General features: G+C 38.5%; 1 protein-coding gene across 1 annotated transcript in view; it reads left to right on the top strand.

The window, feature by feature from the left end:
* Window positions 1-12,460: 12,460 nt before the first annotated feature.
* LOC113178182 (vimentin-like) overlaps window positions 12,461-27,139 on the top strand; it is a 120,489-nt gene continuing 105,810 nt past the window's right edge. Inside the window, 6 exon segments of the mRNA XM_077801221.1 lie at window positions 12,461-13,032; window positions 13,692-13,752; window positions 16,165-16,260; window positions 16,347-16,508; window positions 16,917-17,042; window positions 17,393-17,613. Coding sequence (XP_077657347.1) covers window positions 12,470-13,032; window positions 13,692-13,752; window positions 16,165-16,260; window positions 16,347-16,508; window positions 16,917-17,042; window positions 17,393-17,613 — 1,229 coding nt within the window. The 5' untranslated portion in view covers window positions 12,461-12,469.

Raw genomic sequence — 27,139 nt, 5'->3', positions numbered from 1 at the left:
GAAATATATAAACAAAGAAAATCAGAACTACATTAGATACCCATGGCTGAATTTTCATGTTTTTCCCTTTAATATTTGCACTAATTGTCTTTTACCAGACCTATTTACCACTAATTCTCTTTTAATCAGAACATTATTGCAGATCCATCCTACATATATGAGCCCTCTCATCTAGTATTTTAACATGATCAGTTCTGTTTTTCATTAGACATACCAAAGAGACCTGTGATTTTTAAATTTATTTTTATTTTTTCTGAATTTTAGAAAGAATATGTGCTGATGGTGAGGGGTAAAACAAATGACACAAATTTAACATTCAAAGCTCCTAATATATTCTTCAGATAGAGTCTACAAGTGGGGTTCCTGGGTAAAGACTTATAATTATAACCTGAGTTCTTGAAACTGGTTTCCAGAAATACCAGAGCCCCAAATCCCATCAGCAGTGCCAGAGAATGCTCACCCTCTGCACTGTCATGAGCAGTGAGCCAAAACAGTGTATCATTTTTATTTACCATTACTGTTTAGTATTGAGGGTTAATTATTGTCACCTGTATTTTTTTTATTTTGTTAATTACTAGTGATATGCGTTCTTTTCTGATGAAGAAATATTGTGTTTCTTACTGAATAATCATAATTTAATTTTTATCATTTATTTTTTAAATGAGCCAAATTTGCCTACATGTTCTTATTTTTAAAATTTATTTTCATGTAGGATGTGAAATGAGATTTTAAGACTGAACTTTTCTCCAAATATCCAGTTTTTCCTTTCATATTGTTTTGTGATACTTTTTAAAAACAAGTTATAATTTTATTTGGTATCATCTGTATTCCTGTCATGTGTCTGCTATTTTTGCTGAAAATTTAACCCAGTAGTCCCCCATTTTCCCTGAAAAAAATGAAATGTAGTCTTTCAATTCAAAGGATACAAAATATCAGACTTGCTTTCTTTAATGAAAAAGGTGTATTTATTTCCACCATTTCATGAGAAAATGGAAACATTCCTTCAATGGAGCATTAGAAGACAAATAAACATACCTATTTTTTATAACCTTTAACCTTAAAATCTGCTGATATGCATACTTATTCTACATTCCCAGGTGATGTCATCATGTCAGCAATCATGAAACTTAACCAACCCAGACACAAAATAACAACAATCACAACAACAATACTTAAAAATGGTATGTTCGATTTTTAAAAGCTGCATTTTCATACTTACCTAACATTATTTTCACAATAATCCTGTAAGTAGGCATTATCAACATGATGCTTTAGATGAAGAAAGTAAAGTTAAAAGCTCTTAAAAATTGTGATTTGTTGGGGCTGGGGTTGTGGCTGAATGGTAGAGTGCTTGCCTTGCATGTGTGAGGCACTGGGTTCTATCCTCAGCACCACATATTTAAAAAAAAAAGTTACTGCTACAACTAAAAAACATTTTTTTAATTGTGATTTGTCTAAAATCAAACAGCTCATTTATGACTGAGTCAGCACCAAAAGGCACATCTATCAAAGAGAAATTAAAATAAGCAACTAATTTTTTAATCAAATCTACACAATTTTTGTATCAAATCTACTTCTTTATCATCAGTGTTTATGTTAATCACTTTTGATCCTTGTGCTCTGTATTTCTTAGTAATCAAAATGCTTCAAAATTCTCTTACTTCCTTCACACAGATGAGATAATCCATGGAGAGAGGCAACACATGGTTTTCAGATGTCTGAAATGGGTCTCAAGAGACAAATGAGTCAGCCAAGTCAACAGAATACAAGAATCCTATAGGATTTTATAAACCCGAGATGAATTTATGTCCTAATAAGGAAAAGTTGCATTTACTCACTAAAGAGATTCTTCTACAATTTCAGAATGAAGCCAATATATTTCATAATATCCTAGTCATCTGGATTGCCCCTCTCTAAGAAAGCAAAGATTCGTGCAAGTCCAAGCATTTAGTCCTGTAAATTAAATTCCAGGCTTTAAGACATTTTTTTCTTTTTTGAATTAAAAAATGCCTAAGTGTTCTTTTTAATCATCTCATCAATTTCCCCCATTCTCCAACCACAGCATTATTCATACTCTGCATGGCCACATGTACTCAGTATTTCCCCTAGCACAGTAGGTCTCTTAATCACCTCTTGTTAAAACACAGGTGGCTAGACCTCACCTGCTCCTGGAGTTTCTGATTCAGTTGGTTTCGGGTGAGGACCCAGTATTGGAATTCCTAACAAATTCCCAGATGATGCCGGTCAGAATACCACAATTGAAGAAATGGTTTGGATGCCAAGTTCCAAGCATCCATTGTACACATGGTACTCAGAGCCTTGGCTTCAGGTTTACCATGACTCATTGACTTTTTCAAGCTCTTCCAGCAACAAAAAATAAAAACAGAAAAGGAGTAAATTGAAAACACAATGGAAACAGCTGACGTAACCCTGTCTAAATTTCAAGATTTGTGGCATGATATCTGGAATCAGGACAAAAGATCCAATGGTGATTCAGGTGAGTCCCCCTGACCACACTGAGAGCTGGCACCACTGAGATTCCAGCAAAACCTGCAGCCCAAGCCAGGAAATTTTGAGAATAATCCCCAAATCCAACTCATACTCAGTTTCTGGTTTGCTTAAACTGTCAATAGTAAGTTCTTCCATACAATTCTCCAAATATATTATTTACCTGTAATTCTTTTATGTGACTGACTTTTTCTACGACTTCTTGAATGCTTTTTCTACTATTTATTAGTACAGAAAAAATATCAACTGTCAATCAGCAAATGCTATTGGAACCACAAGATGATAGACTGAAAATCTGAAGGGAGAAGAGGACAAAGGAATTTCCTTAGGGTTTCTTCATTTTTGTAGCTATTATTACTAGATAACTCTCAGAGGAAATTTTTAATTCCATTGCTCTTTATTTGGTGGTGGGGGGGAATAAGGCTTTTTATGTAATAGTATAAAATACTTCAGTATTCCACTTTAATTACCAAAAGTGTAACTAGTATTTTAAATGGCACTATTACATTCAATACAAAATAATTGACAAGAAACATTGTTATGAGATACAACATTTCTGCCTAAAAAAGAAACTGTTAGTTCTACCATTAATACATCAATATATTGCAGGAACTACTGACCTTTAACTCTGATCACCAGGAGGCCAGTACATTTCAAATTATGAGCTGGTCAATAAATAATATGCTTTCAAGTAGTAAACTTATTCCATCCAAATGTAGGTTTCCTAGCTTAGTCGAAAGAAGAGAAAACAGAACATAATGGTAAAGTTACTGAACACTCAGATTTTGAAATAAGTCTTTCTGTATGAAGATGAGTCACCAAAACTACATCCTTAGTGACAAGAGTAGCCTAAGTAACATAGATGCCTTACCATGCAAAGAAGTACATGGGCAGTGTGTTGGGTTTCAAACCCACTAGTCATTTCCTTATTTAATTGCTAACTGCTCTTCCCAGCTGCAGTCTGGGGGCCTGTGTTTTATGTAGTAACCCAGCAACCAGGTATTGTGCTATATTTTATCAAGGGGAACAAAACAGTAAACTCTATTTCTGTGGATTTCAGAGAAAAGTAAGTGTTATTGCCCCCATACCCTTTGACTTTGGGGAGATATTACGAAGCTTATTCACCTACATCTCAATGTTAGCACACCGTTATGCAAGACGTAGAGACAAAATTATTTATCAGAGAAGAAAGAAGTAGATGAGGCAACCTCTAAAAGCAAGGAAGGGGTTTTATCCATTTTTATGTTCTTAGCACCCATCAGAGAGCCTGGAAAATTAACTAACTCAAAATACATCAACTGAGTGGGGTTGCTGATTCTTTTCAGAATCATCTCATCTTCAAGGTAATGATGTAACCAGTTACCGTTTAACCAGGCTTTTTAACATTTATATATGTGTTTTTCCCCTTATACCCACGATGTAACTGTGATATGTGCTGCTGTTGCTTTCACGTGTAAAGTACTTTAACATGCTCTATTTAAAAATGAAACTGGTGTTGATAAGTATTACTTAGAAAAACCAAATTAGGCAAAAGCAATAAGATCAGAATTGCACAAAAATTTTTAAAAACTGGGTAGGAAGCTCATATGTATTATCAGTACAGCTGCTTTGGTGTGGCCTTGAAAGATCTTGGTTGCCCTTGTAATTCCCTGAACCCTCTATCTTTTTACACAATTCTTCACTATTCTTAGATTGTACAGTATTAGCATCCTGGAATTAAATATCAACATATCTCCCTAAAACTCACACTAATGATGAGTGAGTATGGGAAGTCATTCCTACTTATGAAATTAATGTGTTCCAAAAAGGTAGTCAGTTTCTTTCTTTTCCACTGGCAAATGTGGCTAAGCATTTTATTCATTTAGCTATGTGGGAGTCGAATACCATAACTATTAATTCATTCTGGCAGGTTGAGTCAGAATTAAAAAATGAGATCTCTACAGAAAACTCCCCAAAATGTCCATAAAATTCATGATGATTCATCGCAGGCACCATATTCTCTGAATCAAAATGAATCCTGTTGCTGCATCAGAACAGGAATAAAGAAAAATCCAGAGACAGACACCAGGATATAAATGGGAAAGAGACTTGGAGCATTATCAACAAGAGTGCAAACTTACCATGGTACGTGAGGTGCAGTGAAATTTAGAGTGGGAACCTGGAGTTAGAAGCCCTGGGTTCAGTCCCAGATCTGCCATATTCTGACTTGGTAACCTTGAGTAAGCTTCTTCAGACATCTCATAGACAGCCGTAAGGATTAAAAAAGTTACCATGTGCCAAGTATTGGTCACATGGCAGGCCCGTAATCTCCATAAGCAATCATCATTATTACTGTTAGAGTTCTCTTCTGGTTATCACTGCTTAGAGTTCATTAATCAAAGGTTTTGAAAGCCAGATCAAAGTTAGTAAAAGAATAATGTTGATCCAGACATACAAACATCTCTGCACTGTCTCATGTGTCTAACTTTCTAAAGTTCCAGAAAGAATGCATGAGTAAATTATAATATGGTATCAGAAAAAATTTTGTAAATTCTTTTATGAATAACATGTACTTAATCTATATTAAGCTCAAATTTCTGTAATTTTTTGGTCCTTATTCTACATATCCACATGAGTCACATTAGAGAGCCTTATTAGTACTTAGTTAATTAGAAATACAAAACTTTACTCTGTATTTTAGAAACCACTGTAGTAGAATTATGGACAGGGCCGATGATCCCTTTATTCTGCTAGGGTTAACTCAGAATGGTTCTTTCTTTACTAATATCCTGCTGTAATTTAATGAATTATAAAAAACTTTCTTGCCTTGCATAGTTTTAGCATTATGTCATTTTATATTTCTTACATTTGCCACATTATTTCACTTAGGGATATTCGGTTTATGTGTTTATTTTTTTCTATTCTTTGTCTTTTGATTGGCATTTTTAACCTCTACAAATCAGTATGATCTTTGTCACTATACCCAGAAACCAAAGCTTGGTAGGGTATATTTTAAACATCAAGCTTATCAAATATATTCACAAGTAAGTGTCATATTTAATATTCTGAAAACAATCACTTCATTGGCTTAATGAATGAGATATGCCAGAGTTAAAGCATCTCCCAGTTGTCCATTTGTTGAAAGACTGGTTAATTCATTAATCAGCTTTGACATAAGGGGGATACAGTTCTTTTCTTTTTCCCCAAAATACAGAAAACAACTTATGCCTACATAGTTACTTGATGTTCTTTCTACAAGTCCACAGGTTACCATAAAGACAAATCAGAAATTATTTTAAATTTTTCAGTTCTTTAAAAGAAAACTGTGCTATTAAATAAAGTTCTTATTATAATTCAGTCCTTTACATAAGTATTTCCCGAAGAAAATGCGCACCACTTAGGAATTACATGATAGCCTGATAATAGGCAGAGTAAATTCCCAGGATAATAATGCACTAGGCAAAATTTTGGCAGTAACATGACCTTTCCCTTGATTCTAAAAAAATAAAATAAAAGTAGTGAAAGCAACATTAAAATCCACTGGGTAAATACCTGCTAGTTTTCTTGTAGTTGTCTCACTCAATAACTGTACTGTGGCAATATTTTTTAGGGCTCTTTCAAATAATGTCTTGTTTTTATAACTGGGCTGGAGATTGTTTACCTCCACCTCACCTTTTTTCTTTATTTCTGTTTTTAATCAACTGAACCAATTCTGAAAATGTACCTTCACTTCTTTCTCTAATATTAGCTGTTTTAGAGAATACAAAAAAAAATCCTTATTTTATTCTAGCTGTGGAAAACTAATCAATACACCCAAAGCAGCTAAAGAACAATAAAAGACCATTAACTATTCTTTAAGTGAACAGCTTAGAAATGCTATAGAATGTAAAACCACATGATCCACTTATACCTCAGCTTATGAGATTTTATTTTATATAGAGGAGAGAAGGGAAGACACCTTCAGGTCAGGGGATCTGAACTAATCACCTTTCGCCTCAAATTAATTTTTCACTTAAATATTTCTGTCAAGAATGTAGTTATTCCTCTTGTTATTCAGTCCAGAAACCTCAGAGCCCAATTGACTTTGCTTGTCTTCTCCCTAATTTCAGTCTCTAAGAATCATCTCCACTTCCAATGCCTTTTACCAGTCCCTTCATCTACCAGGAACAACTCTGAATCGGCTTCCCCAATTCTTCCTCCACAATATGCCACAGAAACTCTCCTAAAATACAGCTACAAGTGTGTCTTTCTCCTAGTCAAAAATTGCACTGAATTTCCACTGCCCACCACATTAATTATCAACTCCTCTCCCTGGCATTTACTCCTCCAACGCATGGTCCAATGTTCTGTCTCAGCTCCCTTTCTCCCCTACAAAATGCTCCACAATCCAGCAACCTTAGGATTCTTCCTATTCGCTAAATGTTCCCAGCACTCTCCTTTTATGCAATTTTTGCTGATTTGTTTGAGCAGTTTAGGACACCTTCTCAGGACCATGATAACCTATAAAAATCATACCCATCCGTCATCTTTTCTCAGTATGTATCTGATCGCCCTCAAATGGATATGATAATTTCTTCTTTTAAACCCCTGAGCACTTCATTTGTATCTCCACTTTAGTTCTCTAGCTCTTTATGTGATTCTTAATTCTTTCCTAGAGTCATGAAAAGTGTCTGATTTACTTGAATATACTAAGAAGCACTGCAAGCAGTACAGAAAATAAATACAGTAGTCTCCTTTGATCTGAGGGGGATATGTTCCATTAGTCACCAAAGGTATACACTGGATTTCAGGTGCCTATACACGCATATAATAAAGTTTAATGTACAAGTTAGGCCCAGTAAGACATTAACAACAATGACTATAATAAAATGGAGTAATCATAACAATACACTGTAGCAAAAGTTACATGAATATGGACTCTTCCATCTCAAAATCTTATTGCACCGTGTTATATTTTTGGACCACTGTTGGCCCTGGGTAACTGAAATTGCAGAAACAAAACTTCAAACAAGCAGGTCCTATCTGCTGAATGAAATATGAGGAAAGATACGAAGGTAGGGTGAATGTGTCATATTCATGGAACAGAGCTCAAGTCTTCATTGAAGTTTTTGCCTCTTGGGGAAGGGTGGAGAATGAGGATGCATGGGCACACTTGACATGTTTTTTCAAAGGCTACATGTTTGTTAAGAACTTCAACCTCTTCACATGGAAATTTCTGTTTCTTTCATGGTCTTTATTACAACTTGCATTTTTAAGTTTGTACCTTTATTTGAGTACCGTCTCCCTGTACTGTGTACACACTCATGCAGACTCAAATTTATGTTCAAGAGGGCCTGAACCATGCCTGCCTTGTTTATCTTCCCAAGTATCTGAAAGAATGCCTGACACTGGATAAGTAATCAATAATCCATTCTGAATAAATTAATAAAAGTTATGGATCATAATACTTCATAAAAGATTAAATGCAATCATATCTAAAATGACTAGCACAATGCTTAAACATAAGCACCAGTAAATATTAGCCCCACTCTCCTTTCCTTTTTATGAACTACTCATGAATTAATTAATATGTTTGACATGTGTGTCCAACTCTTCTCTAGCCACTGAAAATAGAACGGTGAATAATAGAGAGAAATCCCTGTCTCACGGAGCTTACATCCTAGTGAAAGGATGAACAACTCTCTTTGGATCATCAGGGAATCTTAAGAATGAAGTCTTTAAGAAAAAGAGGTTATAGCTTGAAGACAGATGAATTGTAGAAGAAGGGAAAAGCTGGAAGAAGAGGAAGCCAATTGCAGCAATTCCAGAATGAGGTATGAAATAAGTTGGATGTGAGTAACAGGTAGTGCTGGGTCTAAGTGATCCAAGGATAAGGAAGTGACAATAATTAAAGTTTCCAATCTTGTTACTTTGCTCTGTGGCCCCAATAGAGAAGCTGGAAGGAGAAGCTGCAAGGTTGGGAGGTTTTAGTGTGTGAAATGAGCCAAATTCAGTTTTGGTTGGGAAGAGGCGGAACAGAATCTGGATGAAAATGTCAAGCTTTTAAATGAAAAGTATGGGTTTAGAGTGCAGGTAAAAATGATGCTTCACTCTTATCTATTATCACTTTTACATCATTTCAATAACATAAAACATGATATTCTGTATATTTGCCAATTTCCTCTAGGAATCTATTCCTTCACAGCAAGATGTTAATTATCCTATCTTTTTTTCTTAGTTGCTGGAACACAGTAGGTACCTAAATGCTATTTATGAATTGAATTGGTTGATAGTAAGCAAAGTTTCATCATCAAGGCAAAGAGGAATAAAAAGTACAATTGGAGCCAGAAAGACTTCAGTTCAAATTCACTGCTTACCTGTGCTATTAACTACACAACCACAGGAAAATCAAGTCTATCTTGAAGGATATACTGTGAGGGCATTAAGTTAAATGTATGCACAATGCCCATCATCCAGTAGGCACAAAATTAAAGCATTCATATTATTTATTACCTTTATTGCCATTACTCTTATATTTGCCAGTTTTCAACCTCTCATTTTTCAATATGATTTCTAATACATAAAATTATACATGTATATTTACAGAGTATTGCATGATATTTCCACACTCTCATTCAGTCCACCTTCTCATTTCTAAACATTCCATTCAGAAAGAGCTACTAGTGGTTGTCCTCTTCATGTGGCCTCCTGCTACCCAGTTTCCAAAGCCTCCAGAGGCCACTAAGCTCCTGTCCACACGGTTGGCTGGTTTGTCAGTTCAAGTTGCCCAATTCAACTGACATCACTACAGCTTGCAAATTCCAAAATCACTGTTAGTACTTTAGACATGGTAGTGTTTACACTGGCCTACAGATCATACGACCATGTCCTTATTTATATACAACTTGCATCATGCCGAATCTGGCTTTTAAAAATACTTCTGAGATAGGTTTCACAGCAATCAGAAAATAAATATGAAAGCCGAGATATCTCTGTTTGTGTACTGTTTACTTCCAAAAGGAAACTAAGCACATAGGTAGCATAGCCAGCAAGATGTGTTTTCACATTTGACAGTGTTCATTTAGACAAATGATTTTCCCCCACTCCCATCAATATTATCCATTGGGTGAAGCACTGAGCTGGGACTATATGTTATTTCTCAGAATGAGCTAAATTATTTTCAAAGTCTTATGTATTTCTCATGCATGGCAAAGTGCTTTTGTAGCTTTCACTTATCTATACTCTACAGTCTTCCCCAAACTCCAGCAATTTCCAACAGGAAACACACAATGGATACTACACATGTACAAATGTACACACACACACGCACACACACACACACACACACAAACTTTTGTATGTTTTATAGGCATCAAGCAGATCCCACACCCCTAAGATTACAGTATGGCAACAAGTTAGAAAGAAGAGATGCCCCTCAGATGATGAGAAGGGCCAGAACTCATCCTGGGAGAAGTAATTTTCTGAGGAATTTTGTGTGGGTGCTGACAGGGCACATTGCCATGCCACACCAGAACCTTTGCCCTTGCCCTCATTTTCCATAGTGAGTCAGTCAAAAAGTGTCCCTTGACAGTGCCACTGTATTGCCCTGGGATCAACATTTCATGCAGGAGGAAGGTCCACCCTCCATTTCCTCCATGGGGAAATCGCTTTTCTCAACCTAAGGGCTCCAGGCAAACTCACAATGGTGACATTTGCTGAGCAGTGGCTTGAATAAAAGGCTCTCAGTAAGCAAGATGGTAATGTGAAGCACAGGCTAGCCCCAGGAATGCTCTTTGGGAAGGACCCGCAGCCTCCCCAGTGAATGAGAGAATAAAGAAAGCCACAGCAGGAGAGCTGGGCCCCAAAGGGTCCTGCAGCTCAACCCTGGCAGCACTATTTACCAAGACTAACTGAAATGAGGTAAACAAAATATTGCCTAAAAGAGGTCTGTACAAAGGAAACAAGAATAAATCCTTCCTTTGGCTCTAAACTATTTTTTTTAATGTCAGGTAATCTCCAATATTTTGTGCCTCCCTGCCCCCCTCCCATAAGCATAGGAAAAGACTTCTTTATTTATCACAGAATTACTTTTACAATGGTTTTACAGTAGCCCATAAATCTAAACGCTTAAAAAAAAAACTGTTATTTTTCAACTACTGCTTAATCACAAGCAAGTCATTATCCCAGTCCTTGGTTCAGATTCCCTGGGGCTAGAGCTGCTAACCATTTAGTCTGGCTTGTTACTAATACTGAAACAATAGCCTTTAAGTTGAATGACATCCCTAGAAAGGTGAAGGCCAAATCCGGACACTCCCGTGTCCTGGACCCCAAACTTTTTGCTCTGTGGACAGTTTTATCTCTATCACTCCAAGACCAATTGTATGGATTCCTGTGGAAGACAGGACTGCGACATTGCACCAGAATCCTACACTGTACATCGCTGTCCTGAAACTTAACACAAATTTATTTCCTCCAAACATTCCATCCTTTGAGTTATACAACTGATTTTCATTCGAACTCATCAAATTGGGAGTTCTTAAACAATACCTAAGTAATTGTGAAATTGTTCAGATTACATCTTTAATGATTTCCACTAGCAGAAAACCAGTGATCTTTGAATTTGATTTTGAAACTACGGATGCTGTTTCCTCTTTCGCCCAGAACTTGCAGACCATGCTCAAAGTCGGGTGTGGTTTCATGGCGGGGAGGAAGAAGAGGGAGGGGGAAGGGAGGGAGACAGACACTGTGAGATAGAGACAGAGAGACAGAGGAGGTCAGAGGGACGGGGGAGGGAACTTTGCATGAAAAGACTCCCTGAGTGCATTTGTGATTTCAAGAGACTCGTGTTTGGCCGCTCTCCAGGTTCTGCAAAAGTTTCTTACTAATGAGAATTCTGCGCACTGGAAGTAAGTCAGGTTTGGCAAGTTCTTAAGAACTTAGGGGCGCTCTAGTCTCCCTACAGTGGACCGCACACATCAAAGCGGCGGCCCAGATCTAAGTGGGTGAAACTTAGGGCCCAGGAGAGACTTGAGTCAATCTCGTCTAACGGTTTACTCTGAACCGCTAGGAGCCTTCAATCTCCGCGGTGCAGCAAGGAACCCTGAGTCACGGCCGGTGACTCAGCGACCTCACCCCCTCCCCTGGGCTTTCCTCTGCTGTAGCCTCGAAGCTCTGGCCCTCTTGAGCTGGCCTTTCAGGTCCCTGAACAGGATTCCCAGGATTCCCCAAGACTAGACAATGAAAAGAAGCACGGGTGGAGTAGTCCCCTTTCGAAGCGGGTGGAGCGAGAAGCCGCGGGACTTGAGCTCCGCGTCCTGGGCTGCGTGCGTCTCCACCCCGCACTCCAATCTCAGGTTCTCTTTGTTTCTTTCTCCACGCCTTCCGATCGGTCGGATCCTTTCCTCCCCCTCTTCCTGCTCCTTTGCCCACGGGTATCCACACCCACCCACTCCCTTCAGACCGCAGCCCAGCGGCCGCGCCCCTCCTACCAACTCGTTTCCTCCCACGCCCCCTTGGCTGGAAACCTGGGACCCCTTGGGTCCACTTTCCGGCGCTCCGTACACCCTCCACGCCACCCCAGGGCTTTTCAGCACCCAGTGGGAGAGCAGAGTTCTGGACATCATCCGGAAAGTCCCTGAGAGTCCCAGGCTAGCCCAAGAAGTAACGGGACTGTGCCCAGAAAATGGCGGCCGGCCAAGGAAGAAAGCTGGAGGGAGCCCCCGCCCCAACCTTCCGCCCACCCTCCCGGTTTCTCGCCGGGTCCCCATTGGCTGGCGCGCTCCGCGGCTAGGATGGCAGTGGGAGGGGACCCTCTTTCCTAGCAGGGTTATAAAAACAGCGCCCTTGGCGGGGTCCCGTCCTCTGCCACTCTTGCTCCGGGTCCCCGTGCTAGAGACGCAGCAGCGCTCCCACCGCCCACACCCACCGCGCTCTCGCTAACCTCTCCTCCCAGAGACAGTCTGCACCTCCGCAGCCGCCCAGATCATCCCTTCCCTCCTTGACCATGTTCTCCAGGTCTGTGTCCTCCTCCTCCTACCGCAGGATGTTCGGCGGCCCAGGCACAGCGAGCCGGCCGAGCTCCAGTCGGAGCTACGTGACCACGTCCACCCGCACCTATAGCCTGGGTAGCGCGCTGCGCCCCAGCACCAGCCGAAGCCTCTATGCCTCGTCCCCAGGCGGTGCCTATGTCTCGCGCTCCTTGGCCGTGCGCCTGCGGAGCAGCGTGCCCGGGGTGCGGCTGCTGCAGGACTCGGTGGACTTCTCACTGGCCGATGCCATCAACACCAAATTCAAGAATACCCGCACCAACGAGAAAGTGGAGCTGCAGGAGCTAAATGACCGCTTCGCCAACTATATAGACAAGGTGCATTTCCTGGAGCAGCAGAACAAGATCCTGCTGGCCGAGCTCGAACAGCTCAAGGGCCAGGGCAAGTCGCGTCTTGGGGACCTCTATGAGGAGGAGGTGCGGGAGCTACCCCGGAAAGTGGACCAACTCACCAATGACAAGGCCCGCGTGGAAGTGTAGCCTGACAATCTGGCTGAGGACATCATGCGCCTCCGAGAGAAGTAAGACGGCGCTCACTGCGCCCCACTGGGGGCACGGGAATGGAGGGAGAGGGGAACAGGACCCCGGCGAGTGGCTGCCACGCCCTTGGGGAAGAGGGCGGGGCTGCGGCTCTCAGGTGAACGTGGGGGAGTGAGGCTGTGGTTGCAGTGGCGCAGCCCCGCCCTGAACCTGGACCTCGCAGTTAGCATTTCCCTTCTCCCCCTACTCATTGCCCAAGAACGCTCCGGTTCTTGTTACAGATTTCTTCAAACTACCACGTTATCTGTTGTTGAAGGCCATCGGACAGATGAGAGAGATTTCCCCAAACTTTCAGAAAGTTTCCTGGTTCTCCTGGAGGGTTGCCAGTTGCCAGAAGGAAGGAGGGGGGAGAGGATAGTTCTGAAGGAAGCAAGACAAAGGGATGGAAGAAGCTTTTCAGGGGTAGTGGGAGAGGGGTTTGTCTTGGAAGTTGTTGCAGCGAGCGTTTTGTCTCAGCGCGGTACCCCCAGGTCCGGCTAAAACTGCAGAAGGCGGGAGTTCTAAAAGCTTTAGTCTCTGGTGAGGGTGGAGATGGCGCAGCAGCTCTTGTCTCAAGGCACTGCGACGTGGTGTTTGGGTGTGGCCGCCCCACCCCTGGCGGTTTCCCAGTTCCCCTTTGGTTAATGTGCAACTGTTTTAGATTGCAGGAGGAGATGCTTCAGAGAGAGGAAGCGGAGAGCACCCTGCAATCTTTCAGACAGGTTTGTAGACTCTCGTCCCACTTGCAGCCACCGGGCCCCATCCAACAAAACCACAGGCAATTCTAAGTTACTTCACTAAAATCTAAAAAGTGCAAAACTTCACTTCTTTATGTAAAGTCTCCTAGTGGTGGAAAGATCAAAGATGGCAACTTTTGTGAACAGAAACCGTTCCTTAGGACATAAAGAAAAGATTTTATCTTTTTGCTGTGTTTCAAGATTTTTATTGGCAAAGAAATATTTTTTCCCTTTCATTTTTGTAACACATTGACATTCTGGTTTCAAACACATACAGTTTGATTTAGTTTGTGGTTTACTTAAGCTAAGTTGGCTCACTTTTACAAGATCACGACACACACACATAGTTTAAAGCCCTATAGTTTAAAATGTAAAAAGTATTGGAGGATAAGAAATTTAGTTTAACTGGAATTAAGCCAATAAGTTTCTTTTCTTCTTTCCAAGTCCTATTGTGACATTAAAGTTAGATGGAGGTATCACTATGCACAACTATTTTGTGATATAATAAGGGGGAAAAGAAGCCATCTGTCCCTGTGGCTGAAGGGTATTAATGGTTTCTATGGGCTTCACTATGGAATGTAGATACACACATTCTAGCATATGTGATGGCTCTGGACAGAAATAATAGGAGTCTTTGTGTTCCCAGAGCAGCTATGCAACAGGCTACATTCTTATTGAATATGTAATGATGCAAGCATAGTTTTAACTGGTCACAAGTATTTGCTAACATCCGTTATCTAATATCTGCCCCAGACTGGTAAATTATGTGATGTGTAAAGTTATTAAAGCTACAGTCACTTCTCACATTTTGAGAAGCCTTTCTTTATTGCGTCCTTATATTCTTTTTATTCTCTCCATTAACAAAAATAAACCCAAGGATGAATAATGGAATTATATGAAAAGCTTTTTATTTTTGCTCCAAAATTAGATGGAGTTAAAATTGGTATCCCAAACCAGGGAGATTCCCAGCATAGTTTTGCTCTTGGGAACACTTAATGGGATTTGCTGCAAAACTCTTTCAGATAAATAGTCTAGGATAACATTTTTATTCTGAAACACATTTGCCAAACCAATTGAAACACAGCTATATGTGGCTTATTTTAGTCCTTGAGCATTTATGACCATTGTTCCTATAATATTTTCTGCAGAATTATGAGTTAATATAAAAGAATACAATATGAAAGATTCCCTGTTTTGGGATTTAATAAATGCTTCATTCTCTTCCATGAAATAGAATGTCACTTTGAAGATCTAAAAAGAGGTTAATAAAGTAACTTTTATATCTCTTTTAGGGCTTAACAGGAAGCCCAAATGAATTTTTTCTATTCCATTTTAAAACATTTTTCCATGAAGATGATAAGTGTCTCAACATTTTAATACTATAAGGCTATAAACTATAATCCAAATTATTAATAAACTGTAATCCAAGTTATTACAAGATAAGGGATATTAAACATTCCCTGGAAGGGAAATAAAATCTTATTTGCAAGATCACACATTCTGGTTTGGAATGTAGACTTCATAAATAGTGAAAACAAAGAAGAACAAGATCAGAAAGAAGTCTCTCTGTAGTTTTGTTCTGTGCAAACATTTTGGCCAGTCATTGTGAAACTGGCTAAGTAACTGAATTGACACAGTAACAAGTGAAGAAGATAGACACACCCATATAGGATGAGTCAGGGAAGTTTCAGGAGAAGAATTCACTAGAAAAGACAAAACAAATATAGTTCTTTTTCTTATTTGCCTGGCTGCACCTTTGCCTGTGCATATCCTAAATTGGAGGATTGAATTGCTACTTGATATAAATCTAGTCTTGTAACCTGGATGCCAGAAAATGAAATAGTTGCTCTGGATCCCAAGGATAAATATCAGAACATTTTCACAGAGAGAAAGGGAGAGAGAGAGAAAATGAACTTAGATATATGCTTAAACTTTTGAAGCACAAATTTCTGTTTTACATGTACTCATGTTACATGAAATTGTGAAATGAAATTTGCTCACCCTGATCATCATGCTATTCCATGGAATTAAATCGTAAAAACTCTGCAGCATTGATTTTCTAGATTTAAAAAATAATAAAACACTACTGATAAAAATGTAGACTCAAGAATAATTGAGCACTCATTACCATGTTAGTATACATTTATTTATTTTTAGGCTGTTAGTTCCTTTGAGTACAAACAATTGAGTCCCAGTTCAAATTTATAAATAGGAAAAGAGAACATAGCATAGTGTAGCACAAAGTGATTTATAAACTTATTCAAGGGTCATAAAATTTGTCAATGTCTTTTCTATAGTAAAGAGACTAGGTTCATGTGATTAACTTAAAATGAATAAATGAGATAAACCGTAGATGTTTGCACCCTCTATATCTTGTTTTTTCTCTCTTCAAAATAGGATGTGGACAATGCATCTCTGGCACATCTTGACCTTGAACGTAAAGTGGAATCCTTGCAAGAAGAGATCGCGTTTTTGAAGAAACTACATGATGAGGTCAGTGGCATAGCTGTCAGTGAATGAATGAGGGGAAAGCTGCTCCCTGTCCACCTGACTGACCTTCTGTCTGTCCTTTCCCTCAGGAAATCCAGGAGCTGCAGGCTCAGATTCAGGAACAGCATGTCCAGATTGATGTGGATGTCTCCAAGCCTGACCTCACAGCTGCCCTGTGTGATGTACGTCAGCAGTATGAGAGTGTGGCGGCCAAGAACCTTCAGGAGGCAGAAGAATGGTACAAGTCCAAGGTATGCAGTGAGTCCGTGTGGTAGAACAAAAGAAAAGCAATTCTGAAAACACTACACCTGTCTGTGATTTCTAACTATTTTTTAGCTTGGCTCAAAAGCTAGCTTTAACTTAAATCTTTTGCTACAGCCTCCCCACCATGCACTGTGCCTCTTTTAGAATAGTAGACCCTGTTTTCACTAATCTTTTACAGTACTTCAGAGAAATCCCCAACACCACTATATTTAAATAAGTTCAATAGAATGAATACTGTTTGAAAACTAAAGTCAGCATTCTAATGCTCTTTCTGTAACTTCAAAACATAAACTAGACATAGATCAGAAAACACTGGGTCAGAATTATGATTTCTTTCCCTAAGAGTGAAAAGACTTGAATGTGGACAATATCCATTTCTGATTTCTTCCCAACAGTTTGCTGACCTCTCTGAGGCTGCTAACCGGAACAATGATGCTCTGCGCCAGGCAAAGCAGGAGTCAAATGAGTACCGGAGACAGGTGCAGTCTCTCACCTGCGAAGTGGATGCACTTAAAGGAACTGTGAGTACCACCCCATAGTAAAAGGAGGAAATTATGAACTTGGATCCATTTTGTTGACCAAGCTAATAGTGACACCTGAACAAAATTTCAAGTGAAGAAAATTTATATATTTGTCCAAAAAAAATGAGTTCTCCAGATAGACGCACAAAGCAGTAGATGGAATTCTTGGAGGTATTAGCTTAATCTGTGGTTGCTTGCAGTAAGAGGAACTTGCTGCTCACATTCTCCATCCAAAATTAGAGTGGGACCCTTTTCCACTAATGGACCATTGTATACCATCTATAATTGGTTCTGGGAATACCTAGGTGTTTCCAGGAAGTAACATCGGAAGCCCTTCTCACCTCCTGCAGAATGAGTCCCTGGAACGCCAGATGCGTGAAATGGAAGAGAACTTCGCCGTGGAAGCTGCTAACTACCAAGACACTATTGGCCGCCTGCAGGATGAGATTCAGAACATGAAGGAAGAAATGGCTCGTCACCTTCGTGAATACCAAGACCTGCTCAATGTTAAGATGGCTCTTGACATTGAGATTGCCACCTACAGGAAGCTGCTGGAAGGCGAGGAGAGCAGGTAGAGAACACAGACTCTTATGTGTGAATTAGTAGCTGGAGTTCCAAGGCACTCTGCCCCTCTTTTTATCTTTTGAACATTTCTTCAAGGTAACTCCTTTCCACTCCTTATGGATGAGGAACTTCAGGTTCAGAGGAAGTAACCTGCCACAGACAGAGCTAATAATAGCAGAACTGGAATTAGAACCCATAGTTTGTCAAAATCCACACTATTTCCCCTCTGTAATGTCTCTAGCTTATGTCTCTGTGAGGAAATGCTTGAAATAAAAATTTAAATGTACTAATGAGACCAACCACAGGTAAATAGTTATGAGACACATCTCTAATGTGAATTGCAAGAGTAATTTTTATTGGATGAAAATGAGGAGTATATAAATTTATTCCTTGCTATTAGAGGATAACAATTTTACTCTTTTTCCTTTATCTTTTTTATAGGATTTCTCTGCCTCTTCCCAAATTTTCCTCCCTGAACCTGAGAGGTAAGCATTTTATTTCCTTTTTTGAAAACTTTCAACAGGTTATGACCTTGAATAAAAGCTATACATACTCAGTGCAGCAGTATATTCCCAGCAAGAATAAAAGAAGAAATCCATATCTTATCTGTTTATGGTAAAGCCCTCATTTTTTCTGATACCTGAAAAATGCCAAAATGTCAGAAAACATGCATAATTTTCAAATCCAAGTACTCTCTTGAATGTTACACTTCAAGTTAAATGTAAACTTAAGTTTGCTCCTTCCTAATGGAGTACACTGTAACATTTCATTCATGAGGGCAAGGAGGTATTAGATAACTTGGTTTTCAAACAGATAATATATCGTAGAATTATTTGGGAATAGCACTTTTTTTCAAACAATTGCAAAATAATCAATTCTTTAAGTAAAATGGGTTACATTTTTAAAAAGTTTTATTTTTTGTATTATTTATTTAGAAACTAATCTGGATTCACTCCCTCTGGTTGACACCCACTCAAAAAGGACACTTCTGATTAAGACGGTTGAAACTAGAGATGGACAGGTTGGTATCTTTAAAATTGAAAAAATGGAAAAAAATAATTAAAACAAACAATAACAAATTAAAAAAAAAAATGGAGTAATTTCAAAAGGGTATCAATCCCCTTTCAAGTCAATAAACCTATATATCAGAAATAGCTAGCTAATTTGAGAAGTTGCCATTTCTTTCTTTCATGCCTGCTACAAGAATAAACTGCTTGTTCCAGCAATACACATGGCCTAGTAATTATTTGGCTCCAGGATGAGATTGTATAGTAATTCTCTTCCTTCATTCCAGAATTTGCAAACTATTGTGGTACTTAATTTGAAATGGAAGTAAAACTTCCTTAAGTTACTTCCTATACTACTTCACCAGATTACCTCAATATCAGGATTGTTTTTATCTTGGACATATGGCCCTGTCTTAATGATTGTTGCCTAAATACTTCTAAACCTCTTCATTTATTATAAGAATGTGCCTACAGATCAATTGGTTTCTTGTTACCGCTCTGTACTAGGAAATACATGGTTGCACTTTAGTGTAATCATGAAATCTTCCCTTACACATAAATTTAAAATGTACTTGCCATTCATTTTAATATGCCTTTATTGCTTTTAAGCTTTGCTGCATAGTTTTTATGGCATCCTTCAAAAACACAGGTTTTTGAAAAGTTTTCTTTTGGTATGTCATAAATTCCATGGATAGTTACTTTGCCTATAGATGACAGGCATTTTGTACATGTATCAGTCCCTCTATGCTGCAATTCTTACCATGTAGAATCAGTGCGACCTTCCAAATGGCACAATAAATTATATGTTTAATAAGATTTTTCTTTGCTGTGATTTATGGGATAATTTAAACTTTTGCATGTAGTATTTGATTTGAGTTTTATTTATTTTTAACAGGCTATCAACAAAACTTCTCAGCATCATGATGACCTTGAATAAAAGCTGTACATACTCAGTGCAGCAGTATATTACCAGCAAGAATAAAAAAAAATCCATATCTTAAAGAAACAGCTTTCAAGTGCCTTTCTGCAGTTTTTCAGGAGCACAAGATAGATTTGGAATAGGAACGAGCTCTAGATCTTAACAACCGACACTCCTAAAAAGTTTAGAAAAAAATGTTTACAACATAATCTAGTTTACCAAGAAGTCTTGTGCTAGAATACTTTTTAAAAAGTATTTTTGAATACCACTAAAACTGCTTTTTTTCCAGCAAGTATCTGAGCAACTTGTTTCTGCTTCAATAAATCTTTAGAAAAACTTTTCTACTGTGTTATTTACTGTATAACATTAGAACAATTCTCTCTTTGATCCTATTTGTTAATTTGCCACTAAAATAATATTTAGGTATTAAGTTAGTAAATTCTATTTCTTTATGCTCACTTCTTTTCAGTTGTTACTATTATCTTTTAAATTTAGGCTGGCAGTGTTCAGTGGTAAGATACAGGTTCAATCCTGTACACCAAAGAAAAAATTTACAATTAGACACAATATAGATGGCCCGCCACTCAGGATGATTCAATGAAGAATTTTTTTACTTCCTAATGAACAAAAATCCCTGTGCATTCAGTAGAAATTGTACTTCTGATCTTTTTCTAGGCTAGTGATATATGGTATAGTACTCTTATATGCAGTGAGCCACAGCTCCCAGTCTACCACACAAAACAAAAGACACTGCACTATACTGTGTTGCTGAGCTTGTTTGTAGGTTAAGTTTATTAAATGCATTTTCAACTTACAATGTTTTCAATTTCTGATGAGATTATTAGAATAATACCCAGATGTAAGTAGTTGGGAACCTGTGTAATAAAATGACGTGTGCAAAAATGATAGACCTCTTTATAACATGAGTTCAGCTGGATCCATGTTCACGTGTAATTTCAAGTCCAGAGACTTCATAAAGTTAAAAAATGCAAACTTCTTTTTCTGTATGTGCAGCACAAGATTAGTACAAATTCCACTATGGGATTTGAATCATTAAGCAATGACCACAGTTGCAGAAAATGCAACTTCCGCTTGCAGGATGTAGAGAAATGGGGCAAGTTCACCAAGTTTCAAGTTATGAAAAGTGGCGTGCTTTGGTGTATGCGGTTGTATGAGCATAAATAACATGTAAACTTGTATTTACATCTATAGATTTAAACTTTTAAAATAGAATTCTTCCCTCAGGCCTGCCCTTTCAACCAGCTGATCTGTCATTAAAGTTGTCACCTGCAGAGTTAATAGAATAGATATTTTTAATGACCTTTGTGTTTGGAAAATGGTATCAGACACAAAATGAAAATCCCTGCCTTTTCAACTGGGGAGATGAGATTATTACATGTACATCACATGGCCAGACAGTGCTAACTGTAAGTGTAATGAGGTTTTAAAACCTGGAGCAGTAAAAATAAAGTAGTATAGTCATAAAAAGCTTCCTATAGACCTGCCATGGGGCAGACCTTTGGAAAGTTCATAGAATTTAGATAAATAGAAGAAGGAAGGTATTGCCCAGAGGCAAGAGAGTTGTTATAATGGTTGACAGTGTGTATTTTGGAGTGAAACTCCTTTGGGTACATTCCTGGACTTCTCTAAACCACCATTTCCTGTATCTTTATTATTATTATCCCCTCTCCTCCAGAAATAATACAGTAGACATATGTTGTAATTTTTTTCTGTGCTTGCTGTATCCCTCTCTGAAGTTGCTGAGGGGAATAGTAATAGTTCACGGGAACTCTTGCTTATAGGCAGCTATGTTAGCTGTGATTTTTATCATTTTGTGACAACAGGCACAGCAGAAGTAAAGAAATGATTGGCCACTGAAGTGACTCCTAGCTAGGGTGACTTTGAACCCTGACTTCCCTGGAGTAGTCATAGTTCACACCTGTGTGTCAGCACAATTATTAGAACTGCCCCTTTCAGACTCACAAATGTACCAGTTCAGACAATAGGTTACCCCTGTCATCCTATCCTTAGAATAATCTAGTAAGAAGGCTATTCTGTTCATATTGGGATTTCTTGAGTGTGCTTGACCCCTATTCCAACAACTGCCATGGTATGATCTGCTTCACCAGTGTAAACTAGCAGATATTTAGGCCCTTAACCCATTAAGTCCCAAGTTCTCAATTCTGTAAATATTTTAATGCAGTTGACACAGGTGCATTAAAATAAGTTGGAAGTCATAACCAAGAGCCTATATATATGATTAATTATATAATTAATATAATTATTATATTAATATCACATTTAATAATTAAATTCTCATTTTATATTATATAATTATATATCAGATACTATATGTGAATTTTTATAAGTGTTCTACATCTAAGATAATGGGACAAAATGGATCAAGAAACCTTTTCTATTTGATTTTTGGTTTTGTTCTCAGTCTTTTAGCCATGCTCACCATGTTCCCCCCTCAGCATCCTGACCCTATTTCCTTTCTCACTTTGTTCGGTTTATATGAATGTCATCCCAGGAAGCCTCAGATTCATGTTGGGTTTCTTCACACAAATGGCCCTTTAGTATTTAAAAGGAATTAAGAAGTCAGTCACAATTTGTTTTGTTTTGTTTTAAGGGAAGAGAGAATTCATGACAAGGAGTTCGGCCCATACCCTTCAAGACTACTGGGGTCCCCATCCTTCAAAATCCCTTATAGCTCTTTCAAAAATCACATCCTGGAAATGGAAAACATGAGCTGGCCTCTCTTATCTGTGACTGTCAGAAATTAGACCTTAATGAAAAGCCTCACAGGAGCCCATGTCATAAGAATTAAAATCTCATTAAGTCTTCTTTTATTTTTGTCTTTAATTATGCTGTTAGCATTTTCCTTATCTTCCACTTTGAAAAACTCATAAAAGAAACCATGTTCTCACCACCTAGGGTGAAGCAGAGATTAGTGCTGGGTTCTTTTATATATAACATTATTCCAAGATTAAAGGAGATAACAGAAAAATGTAGAGGGTGGAGAGAAGGAAATTAAGACATAAAGGATACTTCTGTAGAAAGTTACCCAGGGGACTGTTAAATCCAACTCAGTTTTCTCACAACCATGACAAATGGAAGAGACTGCTGGTGTATGAAACAAATGTCTTATTTTACCCTGAAATATACAATAGTTATCTACCTTTCCACAACCAGACTTTTAACAAAGCCACTCAGAAAACAAAATCTCTTTTCTAAGACTATGAGATTAAGGGAGTAAAGAGGAGAGGAAGAAGGGGAGGGACACCAGCTTCTATTACAGCTATGGTCTGAATGCTTGTGTTCTCCCAAAATGCATATGATGGAACCAAAGTCCCAATGGATGGTATTCAGAGGTGGGGCCTTTGAGGTATGAGGTCAAGAGGGCAGAGCTCTCATCAGTGAAATCAGTGCCTTATCAAAGAGGCCTGGCAAAGCTTATCTGGTCCTTCCACTAGCAGGACACGGCATGAAAGCACCATGTATAGACTAGGACTCGGGCCCTCACTAGAGGTGGAATTTGTTGGTGCCATGGTCATAGACTTCGCAGCCTCCTGAATCATAAAAATTTAGGTTTCTGTTATTCCTAATACACCAAATATAGGCATTTTGTTACAGCAGCTCAAACAGACTAAGCCCTCATGGGCTTCTTAAAGGAAGCAAGAAAAAAAAACAGTATGTCCAAGAGAATGCTGTCTCTCCAACCTGCCTGACCTCGACTAAATGAAGGGTTGGAATTGTTCTGCTCATGCTTCCATAACAAAATAGAGCACATAGGGTGGTTTAAACAACAGGAGTTTAGTTTCTTATTGTTCTAGAGATCAGGAAGTCTGAAATCCAGGGGCTTGCATAGAGATATAGAAAACCTGATAGTCTTTCTTGAAAAAAATAAATAAACAAGAGATGGTCTAACACTTGAATTCTGCCAAACATTTAATTTGCAAAATTCAAATCATAAACACTTTCAGATCATAAAAATGAGGGAACATCTTCTAATTCATTATATGAAGATAGTTGACTTAGTCATTGGTGATACTACAAGAAAATACCTGAGAATGGATAATTTACCAAGAACATACATTTATTTCTTACTGTTCTTGGAGACTGAGAGTCCAAGATCAAGGATGCAACAGGTTTGGTGTCTGGTGAGGGCCTGGTCTCTGCTTCCAAGGTGCTGAATTTTCATAGCATCCTCTGGAGGAGATGAATGCTGTGTCCTCAAATGATGGAAGGGATAGAAGGGGTGGAAAGGGATGAATTTCTGGTAAGCCCTTTCATAAGGGCATTTAATCTCTTTCATGAGAATAAAGCTCTCATGACTCAGTCACCTCCTAACAGTCACACCATCCCTCCCAATACTTCATATTTCAACGTGAACGTTGGAAGGGACACAATTCCAAAACTATACAAAGACACCAAAGCTGATAAACACCGGAAGTCAACTTCATTCATGGAGACAGATACAAATATCCTCAAGACATATCAGCCAACCAAATTGTGTTGACCCAGGTTCTTTGAAAAAACAAAAGTTGGGACCATATGCAGAAGTGATCTATTTAGAAGGATAAATTGGAAGGAACATCAGTAGATAGGCAAGCCTTCAGGCTGTGACGCAGGCCTGACACCAAGAAAGGATACAGGGAAAGAGGGAGCAACTGCAGTAGCCTCAGACTGCAGTGCAGAAAATGTCTCAACCAAGTCAATGAGGGATCCTCAAGTCAGTCTCACATCAGGGGAATCTCAAGGCCCAGAAGGAATGGGTCACTACCATTTTCACCATGTACAGTCCATAGGAAATGTATCTTGACCCAAATGTTGTAGCAAATCCGGAGAAGCAGCAGGGGGCGCTGTCAGTTAATTATGCCCCCTGAAGCACAGGATGTTACTGATGTATTTTCCTTGCTGCTACACAAAGCTAGCAATATGTTTTTAAAATGTCTGTATGTATTATAAATACATCAAAATCATAGATAAATTTGGCATAGCTCAGAAATGCAACATTTTTAAATATTCAAAGCGATGAACAGAATTTAACATTTTAATAGATTGAAGAGAAGACCCTATGATCAACTTGATAGATACAGAAAAAAATCTACAAAATTCAACATCTAGTTAAATATAAAAATGCAAAGACCTTTTTAAACTTGATGACAGGTAACTATAAGAAACCAAGTGTATACACAGAAACAATTGGAACAAAGAAACTTGCTATCCCCACTCCTACTCAATGTTATACTACAGGAAAAAGTAAAGAATTAAAAGACTAGAAAATAAAGAGGGGTGATTAACAGGCCATATATTGTAAATGACAAGATTGATTATTTCGAAAACTCAAAACTATTTACAGACAAGTTATGTATGAAGAAAAAGCAAAGGGCCAAGAGAAGATGAGACACTCCTTGATAAGACAAGAAGTAGAACATCGAGGTAGGAAAATGTCCTGATACACAGTGGTATCTTGTAGCAAAATATAGTGATGTAGATTGATATAGAATAGACAGAAAGAGAATTTAATGGAATATGCCAAAATCAGCACATGCATGAAAATTTTATTTATGATAAGGATTGTTCTAATAAGTATTAATTGAAAAATCATTTTACTATGGGCTTTTAACAAGGAAATGGCATCATTATATACTAGGTTTTTTCCACTGGCTTTCTGTACTATGGGCCCAATGTTCTCTTTCTGGCCACTTTCATCTTAAACTTGAAGCAAGTGCCTCCTTGGAGAAAAAAAAATGATGACTAGGTAGTTTTAATGTCCCTTTCTCACTTTCTAAAGATTATTAAATACACAAATTTTGTATCTAATTGTTCACTATGAATATATATGAATATATATATATATATATATATATATATATATATATATATATATAGCTTCATTTTAGGAAGCTAGCATTATGTTTGACAATTTTTAAAGTCTTTCTTTTCCTGTTCATTGACTCTTTAACCTGTGCACAACACAATTCCAATTAAATACAGGTACTATAAGCTGCAGTTATGTCATGGAACACGTGCAGGGTTGAGAGTATAGTCAGATAATTGAACATTCTCCCCACCACCTCCAAATAAATTCTCTCTCCCTCGTGATTCATTGATCATAAGTTGGTTTACTATGAGAGAAAAGAAACGGATAGGTTGAAGCTTTCCCCAGGTGGTAGATAGGATGAACTGCCTATGAAACAATACAATCTGCTCCAGGCAAATTTCATTTCAAAATGTTTCTCCCTGTGGGATCTGACAGAAGCAGGCAGTTTTTGTTCCAATTGCCAGGAGCATTAGCAAATCATTCTGCCTGTTGTGTGTTGTCACCTATCAAGCCTATGAGTTACTGTTTGAGTTTGGTTTTCTTTTTTCTTCTTCTTCTTCAAACCGACAGAGCAAAGTGGAAGCAGAATATGTTATCCACGAAGTTCCAGTCTGTTCTATTCAAGAATTTGACGTGCTCAGGCCTATGTTTGGCTTTCAGAACCACATGCCTCCTCCCCAGCCCTCTTTTTGTCCAATAGCCCAGTGCATTTATTTCTAGGTCTTTGACTAGCCAGACATTCTGTTGCTCTCAGCCCTGATATTTCTATATAGTTTCTTTTGGGCTACTTCTCCTTTCATGCCAAGTTTATTCATGTATCCTATCACTGGGACATCTCCCCAACCATCTCCACCATCTTTGAAGATCATTTGTGAATGTGGCAGCAATGGTTGGCAGCAACCATTTCTAAATTTTCAACTTAGACCCACAAATTGAGCCAACCTATCTGTAAACCAAGCTCAAGTTATTTCTCTTTCAGTTGGTTGGCACCTCTGCCCAGATGACCACAGATGTGAACTGGGGAGGGAGACTTATGTGTGGAATATGTTGCTTCCATAGCCCAAAGGGATCTAGCCAGTGGTGTGCTGTTCTCTGAAGAAAAGAAACGAAGCTACAGCATTCTTTTTCACTCTAGAGAGAATATTCAGGTATACCCCTGACTACTGAGTCTCTAATACTTTATTGAAGGGGCAGGTCCCTGACTCTTCCCAGGACCTTTATCTGACCCTCTGGAGCACGTTTGTTACCAGGGGACACTAAACTTCACTTCCCGGTCCTGCTCAATCAGCATAGTGGCATTGATGGAGTGGATCAATGGGATGTTCAGTGGGATGTCTAGATATCTTTGGATTACATCACAACTGACAATGGAGAGTGAAAAGAAGCTGAAGCAAAACTGTAAACTAATGTTTCTGTCTATTTTATGGGAATACAGATTGCTCTGAGACAAATAGAGTAAAATAAAAATACAAATGACATTTGCTAAATTAATGGAGCACATCCTTTACCTGAGGAATTATTAGTCTGCTCTAACAACACTGCCATGTCCGGCACAGCAGCTGAAATTGGGGCTATTACTTGGCTGAATGTGCAGTAATCTCCATTCATGTTGCTGGATCTAGCCAGCTTCTGCAAGGCTCAGAGACTCATGGATTAAATAGATACGATAGAACCCCCCACCCCATCCCTACATTCTTTTGGGTTTTTTAATGATGGCGTTTATTTTTGCTATTTCCCTGGGATGTGATACTGTGATTTATTATCCTGGATGAAGAGT

Source organism: Urocitellus parryii, chromosome 7 (genome assembly GCF_045843805.1).
Source record: "Urocitellus parryii isolate mUroPar1 chromosome 7, mUroPar1.hap1, whole genome shotgun sequence".
NCBI lineage: Eukaryota > Metazoa > Chordata > Mammalia > Rodentia > Sciuridae > Urocitellus > Urocitellus parryii.
This window is presented reverse-complemented; position numbering and strand designations above follow the sequence as displayed.